A 14194-nucleotide genomic window follows, 5' to 3' on the forward strand; every position below is an offset into this window, starting at 1 on the left:
TCCCATCGCCTCGCCAAACCTCAGCTCCTCCTCAGTTAACAGGAAAGGATCCATTTTCAGCAGAGCAACCTGGCTGCGGATGTAGGGATTCGGTGTGCGTACGTGCGTATGTGGAGATGACAAGTGGAACGCCACTTTGCTTGACATCCTGAATGTCCAGTGGAGACAAAACTTCCCCTAGTTTAGAAGTGGTTCTCAGTACCTCCTGTCCTCACACCAACAAAGGACAACGCTTAAGACCCACATAGGTGTTTGCCAGCTTGTGCGGACTCTCTTCACACTCCACTGCTTTAGACTCTATAGAACACATTCCAGCGAGGGTGTCGGGTCAGTGCAGGCGCTGAAGGACACGCAGTGGTTTTCAGACTGCAGTAATTTGTTTAACCTCTGATTAGGCCCAGGAATGTCAACTATGAAGAGACACTACAGGTCCCGACAGCATCGTTTGACACTTTGGCAATCTGTCATTGCCACTTGCATGCAAGCAAGCGAGTCACCACTCGAGACAATAGCCACTGCACTGCCTGAGCAGAGAGAGTTTTAATGTTTGCACCATCTGGTTTTGTCCTGAAAAAGCATGTCGGAAGAAAGCATGTCTGCCTATCAATGGGATTTATCTCATGTCTTTTTGTGCTGTGCAATAAGCTTCCTTTGCATGACATACAGTGTAGGATTTGTATCGGGAGATTTAAACTGATGTTGAAGATATTATCATGAAAGGAAGCTTTTTAAAGTTAAGGAAAGTCTGCTTAAAGAAAGATGTAATGAAATTTTGGAACCCTGACTTTAAACCTATGTCTATCATCACATCAATTTGGCACAAAAAGTGCAGCCTAAACGCAGATTGAAAACGTTAGTGCATCACATGCTCTTTTATTTAATCTAGCAACACAACACTGACCACATGTTACAAAAGATCTTTAAATAAATCTGTAAATCTGGAATTTAATGAGGTAAAAGCAGAGTTATCAAAGGCACATTTCTCCAGGGTTATTATCTTAACTTCCATGTTTTATGCTCAACTTCAAAACACCATTGTACTTCTGGCAGAGTAATAACAGAAAAAAGAAGAGCTTTCCTCAGGAAAGCTGCTTTACGTACACACACATTAAATTATACAATTTTAGTATGCTAATAAACATGTCAATTGTAGTTTTACAAGTTCCAGATACACTTTATCTTCTTGCCACATGTACCTTTAGTAAATACCCCACAGTAGATTCTGTTGTTTTAAGCTGGAAGTTATGAAATATGTGTTCACACGGATCACTTGGTGGGATCATTAATTTCATGCTTCGTATCCAACTCTAGCTCCTTTTTTTTCCCCAAACTGCATTGATGAGAAACAGAACCCGGCCGGATTCTGAGACTGTGTCATGTTGATGTCTGTGAAAAATATTTTGAATGCAACTTGTCTTAATGATCTGCTCTTTGTCTTAAGGTAAGTGGTTAGAATATGATAAAACTGACAGGACGGGTCTTGAAGTTGTTTTATAATGTCCTCTACATTTAGAAGTAAGATTCAGCAATATGAACTTCTTTGTGAGTCTTGTACATGTGGGACACCAGCTTAATATAAGCATTTACATCTTTTGCGAATAAGGAAGGATCATAACGTGGTACTTCATCATTATGCTCAGGAATACACTGCATATCTATTTATTTTTAAAATACATATTACTCGTAGTGTATGCTGTGTGCATTTTCTTCCCCCAGGCGCACATAGCTGTAATTGTTATATATCACTAATTATATGAATGTGAATTAATGTCCTTGTTTTTCATATTGAGCAGAGGTAAGGTGATCACTCACAATCTGAACCTTGGCAGGTATTAGTCGTTTCTCAGCCAATGACGAAGGCAAGTGGATCTCAGTCCAGAATCTAATCCAATAATAACCTCACATCTTGAACTCTAAAAATAATCACACTCGGTCAAGACAGCCAGCATGTAATTGCCAGCTAATACTGCAAGTGACCCTCATAACTATTACCAATCACTTGCATTTCAAGGTCACCTTAAAACTGAGCGTGTGTGTTTCATACATAATGCAGATAGAAATTCAGTATACACTGTACAGTACAAAAGACAATTTCATCTCACTTCGGATATTGTATATAGTTGGGATAACAAAAATAATACTAAAAACACAATATATAACACAATCGTAATATTTATGGGCTGTGTTCTGTGAGCAACATTTTAAAAAAAAGCCATGTCTCTCATTTGTCTCCTCAGAACGTTTCAGATCAGTTCTGTCCTGCAGTTTAAGAGTCAGTGCTGCTCTGTGATAGCGGCTTTCCATTCAGAGAAGTTCAATTTCTCTGTATTATTACAACACAGGTCCCCAGGAAAATTGTGGTTTGAAATCATGCTTGAATTGTCATACAAGCTGAAAATGCGCACAGATTCCAGGTGTGAGATAACACACCTGGACACATTTGTCCTTAAATAAGGTCAAGTTTGTGAATCTGCTTGGGAACAAAAATGAGTTCAGGTGAACCGTGTCTTCCTCCCCATGACTGCTTTTCAGTTCATTGAGGGGAAAGGTTATGAGGCAACAGTAGCACAGCAACAGCGGTTGCTCTGGGGAAGAACCAGATTGAATAAAAGATTCACTGGAAGACTCCCACCCATGGCCTGCGAAATGAGATGAGACAAGAGGATAAAATAGGAAGCGTCCCTCTAATGTGCTACATAGCCATTTGGAAGTTAAATAGTTTGCAAGTTCACAGGACTAGGAGAAGTCCAGGGGGCGGATCATCATGACGGTGGCTCTTAGTGAGTAGCTGGGGCCCTTGAAGTAGTGCCACTTGATACCGTTCAACTTCCCTATGTGTTGTCCTTGGGTGAAGTACATGCCATTAAGGTTGGACGGGCCACAGGCATCAAACCACCAACCTGAGTAGAGAATAAGAAAAAAAAAAAAAAAAAAATTTAGTTGTACATAAAATACAGAGCAAGATGACATAGTCTGATTAAAGCGCTGAGCAACTCTTTTGTATGTATCCAAAATATAAATAACATCGCCTTTTAGCAGTTTTGATATTCCTGTTTTGTCAGGGCAGTCACCTCAATCATACGTTTTGTCCTCGGCAAAGGTTGAAAGTTTCCACGGCCATGCAATGGTTCAGACACCATTTCACTGCTATCTGCTCAATGTGTTAATGTCACTGGGTTCACTGGCATGCCAGTACCTGTTGCTAAACACTTTTGGTACCTCTTTCTATTTAAAGCCAAGAGTGCATGTGCATGAGCTTGCACACGCACAACAACGCTGTGAATGGCATGGGAAACTTTTATTCTACTCGCAAGGTGACACATTTCAACATTTCCCTTAGGTACATCTGGTATTTAGAGAAAAGGTAGATGTGCTTAGACTTGCAAGATGTTTTTTTTTTTTTATCATTTAAGCAACACCTTTCCATCCAAATGTATTGCAAAGTTGAACAGAATTGGCAAAAGAAAATGTGAATGAATGGTTGTTTCTATTCACTACTGTTATGAAATCATTAGGAGGTGGTTCATTGAGATAAGAAGTAGTTGGTGCCAATTCTACTGTCACAAAACCAGAAGAGGCGCCAGACAAACCTCAAACAGTGAGAAACAACACAGACAACACAATGAATATATGACATTTCTGTTTGTTTCATGTATTAATGCGAGGAAGGTCAGATCAGATCTATGTGGAGCAATCATGGATGTATTATAGAGCCATGGGAGCAATGAGGAAACTGTCGTAGCGGAAACAGCTTATCAGTCATGTGAGTTAAATGTTCGCTACTTAATCAGTGTTTCCAGCTCCCATTAAGTGCATTACCTCTTCTAGGAAAAAGAAAACCAAAAACCACCACAAGTGACTGTAAAAACCTTTTTGTGACTTTTTTATCAGTCAGTATCGAAAGGCAGCCTTCTCTCATTATGGTTGATGGTATGAACGGTGCCATACAAATAATGTGGTGTTATGGTTATTGTTATTATTATTGATGACACAGATTTAGTAATGTGTCATTCAAGTCTTTTATCTGAACTAGTAAACACGCCCATGCTGATACAGTCAGATATAGAACATATGCGAGGAATGGCATGTGTCACTCACACAGTGACACATGGCAGCTCTTCTCTTCTCTCCTGTCAGACCTGAATACCACTTTGGCCTACAGTATGACATTTCACAAGACCTGTCAGTAATCAGGAGTAATGTTCTGCCCTTGTTGCTGGCATGCATCACACATATAAATTTCACATTGATTGCTCCTTCATCATAAGACACATACACAACATAGCATGGAAACTGACCTCCTTGCATTTCCAAAACTGCATATGATTTCAGGATGCTGGCGCCAGTGGGAATCAAATATGCAATTGCACTTGCTCCGCTCTAATTTTTGACATGAGGAATTGTCCTCAAGCTAGGGAGCTCTTAAAGGAGGCCTGGCACCTGACAACTTTATAGGTGGACCAATCTGTGAGATGTGAAAAAGGTCGTATCACCCAATTCTGCAGTTTCTCTCAGCTCTACAGGGCATTTTAGCATCTTTTAGCATATTGTTTTGGTTTTAGGGCCTGCAATTTTTTTTGCCTTTTATTGGTTTCCAACAACAGCAGCCGGCTATTGTAAGCAAGGTAACTTTAAAAATTATACTTTACTTTACCTGACCAACAGGTTAGCAACTAGCTGATGAACACAGGGTAGCATTTATCAGCTAAAGAGCCACATATTTCCCACTAAGCCACTTAATCACAAAAAAGAAGCTGGGATCTCCACTACATAGTCAGGAAATAGTTTACGACACCAGCCACAGTTAAGCGGACATTAGACAGTACCAGTAGTACAAACATAGCAATGTCCTGTATTTGATAGTATGATGGGATGGGGTTTCGTCATAGCATGTCACAAATTGTGTGTTGTGCAACCTGCTGTTGTATTTTATTGAGACAGTGTTTTCCCTCTTTAACCACGAAGCGGAACACAGCACATTTGTCCTACTTGCCATCTTTCACTTGTTGATAAACCACAGACCACACAACTGTCACACACATACACATTCAGTGTGCACAGCAGCAATCCTTTAGGATTTATGACCAGTATACTCTCTGTTTTCAGGCTGGAGATTTTTACTGACTTGTAAAAACAGTGGGGATGTCTTCTTTAGAAAAAAGTCTCAGCTAGTGCAGTTTGTTCTCATGATAGAGGAACCCCCCCTACCTTCTACTGTCAGTGCCTTATCCCTCCTGTATGTTCTGGTGCTGGGTAAATATATACATTGCAGTGCGTGTGTCCGCATGATATCCTCCTCCGTGTTCTTGACACGGCATGCTGCAGTTGTCCTCATAAATGTAGCAGAGAAGTATTTTCCTCTTGTATATTCCAGACACTTACATCATTTGATGTCGGCACTGCTCTTATAAATGCAGGGAATAAATCAAATGATATACTGTATATACTATAGCTAGCACAGTGCTGGGTTCGGACCAGCCTTGTCTCAGGCTACATGTTGTCATGCCTCTCCTTTGTGGCTGGCCACAGGCAGCCTATGAATCAAGCAGAGTAGGGGTGTTGATCAGTGATCAGATGCCAGTTCCCTTTAACCCACTGCATCTACAATGACCTAAGAGGTAATGCTGATCTTAAATCTGCACTTAGAAATGCTTGATTAGTACCAGGTCAGGACTCCACATCAGTAGAGCTGCCATGAGGTGACAGCGAGGGTCACTGGGCTCCACTTACACAGCAGGAGAAGCAGAGTCATTTTAAATCTCTCAGACACTTTGTGCCGCGCCCAGGGATTTTTATAATGTGCTCGTTTCCAACCACAGTGCAACTGGGAAGGGAGGCAGAATATAGCCTAATAGGTGCAGATAGATGTATAATTGGCCATGTTAGCATATTGCATGTCTTGCGATCATAATGACCTGAACTAATGACTGGGAAATGCACATTGTGGGGTTGGTCATAAAGCCAATCAAAGAAAATTGCTTTTGTAATGGTGACATCATGCCATTGTTTTCTCATAAAAGCAATTCTGTTGTACCATATAAAGATAAATGCTTATAGGATTCAAATTCATTATGTTATAGTGTTTTTCTGGTAGTTGTACCCATGGTTTCTATTGGATAATAAAAAACATTGTACTCCCCAAGTTAATTGCTGAGAGCAAGAAGACATTGTTGAAAAGAAGTCTGATGGTGCAAGAAACACAAGAACTTTCAGGCAGGTTTTGAACAAATCTTTTGGATTAGCTAAGCTTATTTGGAAGAGAGTTAAATTTGTACTTAAAACTGCTCTAATTGGTATTTTTATATTAATGGATCAGATGACTATATGCGATGGTAAAGCTGTCGTTTGTTGTGACACAAAATACAGAGAATATCCCCGATCTCTGTAGACCCATCAACTCTGTGGAATTGTTTTAGCATCTTTTAGCTCATTGTTTTGGTTTTACAGCCTGTAACTTTACTGTTCTGTCATCAGTGTTGTTTCCTTCCGCAGTAGTCAGCCGTTTTCAGCTAAACAAGCTCTGTTAAACTGACTATACTCTATACTCCAGCACCAAACAGCAGGCAGACAAAGTTATCAACGTGCTGGTGAACATAGTGGAAGATTTTGCAGCTAAAGAGCAGCTAAATATTTTCCTAAAGAGCTGCTGGAGACCAAAAACAGAGATAAAAGTAAAGTGAATCTTACACTTGTATTTCACATGTTGCCATGCTGTTCCACATTAATCTTAATGTTGTGTCTGCTGTATGTATAAATAAGCAACTGTCTGCTAAGCCATTTGCCAGCTTTATACGGTATGTCAATGTTGTGTCTACAACTTGCTGTGCTTCCCCTAAGTCCTCCACTCCTGCCAAAAAAAAGAGGATTATTCTGTACAAAGGTGATATGGTGATGTAAGTCTCCTGTTTTACTAGGAATGTGATTACCCTCGCTGTAATGCACTGTTTTGCTACACTTACCACCAGTGAGCATGAGGGCACATTTGCACATGCAGTTGTCATTGTCCATGTCCTTGGTGCTGAAATCTGCTCCGTGGATTACTAGACTGCTCTGTCTGCCTGCAGTCCCACTGTGGCTTTTCAGGAACAGTCTGAAAGACATCAGGAGAAGGAAAAGGAGGGAGTAAGGATATGAAAACAGATCAGGGGGAGGAAGAGGGAGAGGAGTACGGTGGAGTGAGCAGTATAAGCAATAAAGACAGAAAGAAGAAATAACATGCTGCAAGAAATGTCTCCTGAGAGATATTTATTTTTTGTTGTGATTAAGTACATGTAGAACACCTGGAACAACACTAAGAGGGTGAAGAATATAAAATAAAGAAGGAAATAAAGAGAATGCATATGAAAGAAATGCAGATGGAAAGCGAGAGAGACAGGGAGAGGAAAGAGCTTGTAACGTAAGGAATGTCCGAGATTCACATTTCCATCTGCAGGGCCACAGTGCATTAATTTACACCACAACAATGGACTAAATCAACAGCTAAACAACAGTAAAAGAGCAATAAGTAAGTTGTTTAACCTATCATACATCCAGTGCTGGACGGGAGCATGCAACATATCTCCTTGTCTTGTGATCAACAGTTCCACCTGTATCTTTTCATGATGTTACATTGCTTTCATCAATCTTCACATTTTGCTGCCAGTCCATATATATTTTCTGCCAGGCCCAATTTAAAGGATTTTATATTCGAAAAGCATGTTAGAAGACTGCAGGCATGCAATAACTGTACAGTGCATACTGTGCAGATTCTATAATATCTCTCTCAGGGTTTGTTCAGCCCAAACTGAACATCTTGAATGTGTAACAACCACCACTGTTAGAAGACACAGAGATCTAGGTTGCTAAAAAGAGAGTGAAGCTGAGAAAAAGGGAACAGCATACAGGAGAAAACTCACTTTAACATTGTGGAAGGGAGCTGGATGCAAAAGGATGACATTTGTTGTTTGTGTTAATTAAATTGGTGTGAATATAGCTGGTTATGCTTCCCATTTTTTTTATTCTACTCCAAAAAAGTTACTTCTGTGCATAGTTTTCTGTGCACATGAAGATGTTCTCTGTTTATGTACTCTGAAAATATATGCCATAGATTAAACATGTTCTACAGAAGGCCCACACCACAATAAATATACCCATACCATGGAAGAGGCTATGAGACAGTATTAAAATTTCTTGCCATCTTTTCACTCTGACGATTATTACAACAAACAGCTTGTCTATAGGGGTGATACGCCGTCACACCCAAGCTGAATTTCTTCACACACTTAGTACTCAACACACATATTGAAAACTAATATCCAACTTGGAAGCAGATTTCTTCAGGGTGTGTCTAACTGTGAACTCACTTGTGGTGCGAATGGGAATAGCTGCATGCAGATCAGACAGTTCCTTCATCCCTTTGACAGCTCTGCCATTACCATCAGAACACGCCTTCCCCTAATCTCCTGCATCGCACATTTTTCCTCTTGATGTCTTTGTTTCTCTCACGGTCTCTCGGTTTCGCTTTCCCCCAACAGAAGAGATTGCACATCCAAAGAGCAGGACTGCAGCACCACGCCAATGAGCTCTCTGTTATTAAGTATGGTTCACTCTCACTGAAAGCAATTTCCTGAGTTCATTTCTGGACAACAGGGGACCATGGGTGTGTACTGAACCTTGCACCTAGTTCGGGTTTTCCGATGAGAAAGTAACAAACACAAATGTTTTCAGGAGATGTTGAACACTCTGTATGCACCTCCAACCTTTCTGAAGCTCTGAGGCATCAGGTTGAATACCTCAAAGAAAGAGACTGGTAGACTCCCCAGGAAAGAAAGTCATTTAACGTGAAAGACTTCTGTATTTGGACAGCTGTGTAAATGGCTGCAGTGTGAGTGCAAGTCACAGTGGGGAATTCAGAAAGCCACTAAACCAATACATGTAATCCTACAATAGAAGGGTGAGTCATGTGTCTAATCAGTGGCACCAAATGGCCACTGAACATGGCAAGTTTGGATAAGAACTTGCAAGTATATTATAAGCACTTGCGTGGGTGTAAAAGTGTGCAAGTTCCTGTTAACAGTAAGTCATCTGTGACACATGCTGTATTAACCGTTGTCTACAGGGCAACAAATGTCTTTGGAGATATTTTCCAGTTAATAGTAAACTCATATCTCAAAGCACTGCTTCACTTAAGGGTAGCTTGACTTCTATCAGCTAATTCCTGATTCTGAGGAATAAAACATGCGGTGTCAAGGATGAGGTCTGCTTCTGCTCTGATAAAGAACAGACTTTCTGCACATCTACTTTGCAAAGCTCTTACGTTCTCTGTTGTGCTGACGAATCGCCAAGGCACATCATCAAGAGGGATTTTCAGCATGACACTTTGACAAGCTGCTTTAAATAGTCTGCGGCTGTGTTTACCGGGTTTGCTGCATATTTACCAGACCAACAATCCCTAACTCAACTGACATCTGCAGTTTTTCCTGTCAGGGTCCATTATGCACTCAAATGATAAGTGGGATAATCCTAAAATGGGCCAAGTACTGAACTCAAGAGGAAGAGATGCTTTTCCTGAGGCCTGTTTCTAAGAATGAGAAAGAAAAAGACAGAGAAACAGATTGACAGAGAGATGGCGTCTAGTAATTCATGTTAATGAAATGTATCAGGGGACAGACATCTGCTCAGCCAGATCGTGAACTTAACAGGCAATGCATGCTAATCTGATTGTTCTCGTTAAAGTAACTTAGTAATGCGATTGGTCAAGGCTCATTAGTAACCAAAATATTTAACTGTGAGGGGAATAATTTGGTTTTACACCTCTGGGGAGGTCTTTTAATATCCACTGGGGATGCTGGCTTGTTTGTGATCTTTTGACTTATTTAGAAAGTCAGAGTAGCGTCAGTGCATGCCATCCTTAAGGAGTCATTTCACCCAAATTACGAAAAACATATTTTTTCTTGTTTTTATCTTGTCATGCAGCTTTTGGTTTTATTTCCAAAGCTCTGAGCTGAGACCTGTTCTGATCACAAATACCACCCAAGTCAACCTAAACTTTAAAGTTCTCTGGAGTCTTAAAAGAAAGACAGCTAACACTAGCTAGTCCCTATTCATCTGTATAATTTAAAATTAACACAACACCCAGGAGAAGGAGCTTGACAGTGGCACACAGCAGGTTTTGAAATAATATGAGTGAAAACATCTTGTAGGAGTCACTTATAACTTGAGCTAGGCTAAGTAGCTTCCACTTTCCTTTGGAAACAGCATGATGGGTCTTTACAAAAAGTTGTAAAGGGACAGGCTTCTGAAATGGCTAACTGCTGATCACCAATGCTATGTGGAAAAATGAGAATAAAATGCCTAGTATCAACATTCATAAACTATAAAGGGATATGATGTGGTCTGGGAAGTAGTGAACCACAGAAACTGTCAATGTATCTCCTAGCAACGCCGTCAATCAGATGACATCCAACCACTGCCATGGAAAATGCCACCCATTTGAAAAATGGAAAAACTTCAGTTTGAGTTTAATAGAGTTAAGGCAAGTTTTTAAAGAAACAATGTCCAGGTTGAGTAGGATAATAGCATAGGATAAGAGCTTGCTTCGACAGAAAATCCCAATTAAAACTGTACACAACAGGGTCTGACACCAAGCCTTAGTAACTGGAACATTGTTTCTGAAAATACTTTTTAACAGGTAATCCAATGTTTTCAGCACCAGAAATGAAATTCCACACACCCATACTCGTGGTTACAAATGTCTCCAATGGAGATAAATCAAAACTTAGGCAAATAAAAAACCCGAAACTATTTGCATGACTAAATACCACTAGGCATTAATGCTTTTTTTGGTGTGTGATTTGGGTGAACTGACGCCTTAAAGCTTCGATGCAGATTCAGTTTCAGTCATAATGAGTCTATGCTCTGGAGTATTACAGCTGCAAACTGTGTACGTGGGAAATAAGTTGTAGCAGGGTCAGGTGAGGAATCAGATGACTGTGATATGTTTATGTGAGAACACTTCCAAGTAAAACTAGGTTTCAATGAATGGCATTTTATCACACTGCATCTTAAAACATGTACACTGTTCCTACAAGCACACTTTTTAGTTAAAATACATACCATTAGTTTTTTATGTTTAAGCTTGCACATGAAATATAAACAAAGCATCACTTATCTACCATGAATATTACAAATAATGAACACTTAATTGAAATATTAAAAAAGATAACATAAAAACATCCTTCATGTTTGTTGAGATGTACTAATGTACATGTACTCAAATGAAAGTGGTTGCAGCTATTTTGTCACTTTTCATCTTTTGACTGACACAGCCAAGCTTAGCCTGCTCGTTTTCTTTCATCTCCACACATGAAGGCAACAACCCAGGATCCATTGCATGCTGTGACACACCTGGCAATCATTAGCCACCTGAACTGCAGTCTGATTGGCCCATTGCAGAGGTTAATCACCCTGACCAATAGTTTGCTTCCTACTGTAAGGCTGGAAAGGCTGGCTGGCTGAGACCCGCTTGGCTGCTCTTTTGCCACTGGGCATCATATAGCTCCATATATACACTGATATAAACAGTATAGATATATAGGTTTGATATGGAGCATATGGATTGATAATACAATGTTTTCTGCAGTAAAGTTACTGTCTAAGGTATGTGTGTAAGTTTCCAAATACACTGATCAGCACAATCTTCTTTTTTGTTTCATGTCCATTAAAAGGACAATTTACTACAGGAAAAAAAGCTGGTTATATTGCGGTGTTAAAATGGAAATCTGCAAGTTGCACGCTTTTAGTTTTAACGACGAAAGATCATTGAGGTTATTGTTTTTGTGCCACTTTCCTTTGAAAACCACTGGAACTTAGTCCAATTAGGTATGAAAATTAATTCTTCACTTGGACTTTTGGCACAACAATTTCAACCCAAGGCTTATTAGCTTTTGCCGCTGCTTTCAACTGTATTGCAGGAATCTCCATCTGCAGATGGAGTTTGTTTGGTTGCCATGGAGATGGATCTGTTGATATGTGAGTTCAGTAGCTATGACTGCATCCAAATCACTTTTAAGCAAGAGATCCATCTCCATGACAACTAAGGACTCCATTCACTGATGAAGACCATGTGTTGTTGAAAGCTCTGGACAAAGCTAGTAGGTGAACATTGTGTTTGGTTTATTTGTGTTATCAGTAATTTATTTAGTTGTTCTTTGATATTCGTCCTCACAATCAACTTTATGTCAAATCAAATAAAAAACCCATATTACAACTTTGATTACAGATAAACTTTAAATCCACAACAGATTGTTCATTTCTAACAAGTCCTGTTGCTGATCCTTTTTTTCTGTCCTACTTAAGTGTTGTGAATCTTTGATGCTTCATCTCTGTATCATTGGAAACTGTGGAACCTGACGCTTCCAAGGATGGGGTTCAAGTAGACATAACTTGAGATATCCAAGATTATCTCAGTGTGAGTCTTGGAAAATAGAGGGGTCACCATGTTTTGGAACTCAGATCTCTGCCAATTTCTTTCCTAAATCCTCACATGAAAAACATCTAAACGAGATCTATCTGATTCCACAGGGAAATCGGGCCATTACCATATGGAGAAATCACTGGATTTAAGAAGTTGGCTGGGAGGATATTGAATAAAGATGTAATGGCTTGTTAAAAAAAATAAACATATAAGTCTTTCCTTCTAGCAGGGAGACTTTAAAAGTACATACAAAACATTTTTCCCGGTAAGCCTCAACTTGTGTCTGTGCATATATTTAACTACTATGAATGTACACTGTTCCTCAGATGATTTTGAAAATTATGGTTCTCTCTGGTGCCCAGGGTATTTCACTACTTTTAAGAAGTTGCATAAAACTTTTTTTTCCCTTTCTAAAAAAGTAATTTGCTGTCTCTCTTTCTCTTTTTACTCAAACCCTTTGGGTTTTATTATCCCCATACTGTAGCAACACTGATGTTTTATTTCAGGGCATACATGTCTCTTAAAACAACTACGAGCATTATTTAGGAGAACAATTACTGTATACTACATGCCGCTTGCTAGTCTTCCTACCCCTGTATTACAATGTCTACTAATAAAACATGATTATGCACATTCTACAGCTCCTTTAAGAGTTAAGAGATAAATGGAGACACAAAGGGTACAAAGTGTTATTACGAGACAGGATGGGCTGAAGTTAGCAGGTTAGCATGGTCACTTAGAGATAGAGTAGATATTTCTGCAACACAATACGTAGACATCTCTGACATGTAAAAACTGTTACTTCTTCAATTTTTTTTCTAATTTTTCAGGATTTTCAAATGTTTCAAAAAAACTTGCCAACATTAAGTTAACATGCACTTCTTATTTTGAGTAATCTGGTCATTTTTAAGTTTCTGTCTTTTTATAACAATGATAATCTTTTTCGTCTGTGATTGTCATATACGACTTTATGCATACAATACTATATTTTACTTATATTTTACTAGATTATTCTGTTCCATTGGCCATAGAGAAATTAAACCTCTTCCTGAATGCACTGCAAGAAGCTGTGTGTCCTTAACTCTTACCACTACATTGTATAAGACACGTTCAGTTAATCTATGACTGAGAGACATAATAATCATTGGTATTTATTTATTTACAAAGCCTTGTGAAATTGTATCATCGAAAAATGTACAAAGACCCCAATAAAACAAAACATCTCTGTAACTTCAAGCCCATTCTCAAGAATCTGCATAAAACTGTCTATCTAAGCCAGCATTGTCTATTGTTTATTTCAGTTTGTGGCTTTTCTTGTTACGTAATGTAATTTTGTGTAACGTGCAATTTTCTTCATTTTGTGCTATATCTTCCCTCGGACTCAGCACTATTTTACTTTTTTGATTCCATCTGTATTTTCTCTAACTAGCCTCTCGCTTTTTCGTGTCTCTGTGCTATTTTGCTTTCGGTGTCATGCAGGTTGACTTACTGCTCATATTGATATGTAGCACCAACACATTTTTTCAGCAAAGAAACTTTGATATATGAGGGTTATTAACTGGATGTGTTGATCTGATGGCAATCGTTACAACAATATTTGCAGGTCATCAAATTATATTTTTATTATTTTCCTTTCTGCAACCCATGCTGTATCACAGCAACCAAATTAGCAATGATGATAGGGAATTTTTTTCTGTTGTTTATGAAGACAGTAACCTCTGCAATTATGGTGACCCGACT

The 14194-nt window shown here is 39.2% G+C and overlaps 1 protein-coding gene across 1 annotated transcript in view; it reads right to left on the reverse strand.

Moving 5' to 3' along the window:
- Window positions 1-844: 844 nt before the first annotated feature.
- angpt1 (angiopoietin 1) overlaps window positions 845-14194 on the reverse strand; it is a 52906-nt gene continuing 39556 nt past the window's right edge. The window contains exons 8-9 of the mRNA XM_051390585.1: window positions 6960-7090; window positions 845-2900 (exon numbers count right to left, since the gene is read on the reverse strand). Of these exons, the coding sequence (XP_051246545.1) occupies window positions 2737-2900; window positions 6960-7090 (295 nt within the window). The 3' untranslated portion in view covers window positions 845-2736. The remainder of the gene's footprint in view (window positions 2901-6959; window positions 7091-14194) is intronic.

The sequence above is a fragment of the Dicentrarchus labrax genome, unplaced genomic scaffold (assembly GCF_905237075.1).
Source record: "Dicentrarchus labrax unplaced genomic scaffold, dlabrax2021, whole genome shotgun sequence".
Taxonomy (NCBI): domain Eukaryota; kingdom Metazoa; phylum Chordata; class Actinopteri; family Moronidae; genus Dicentrarchus; species Dicentrarchus labrax.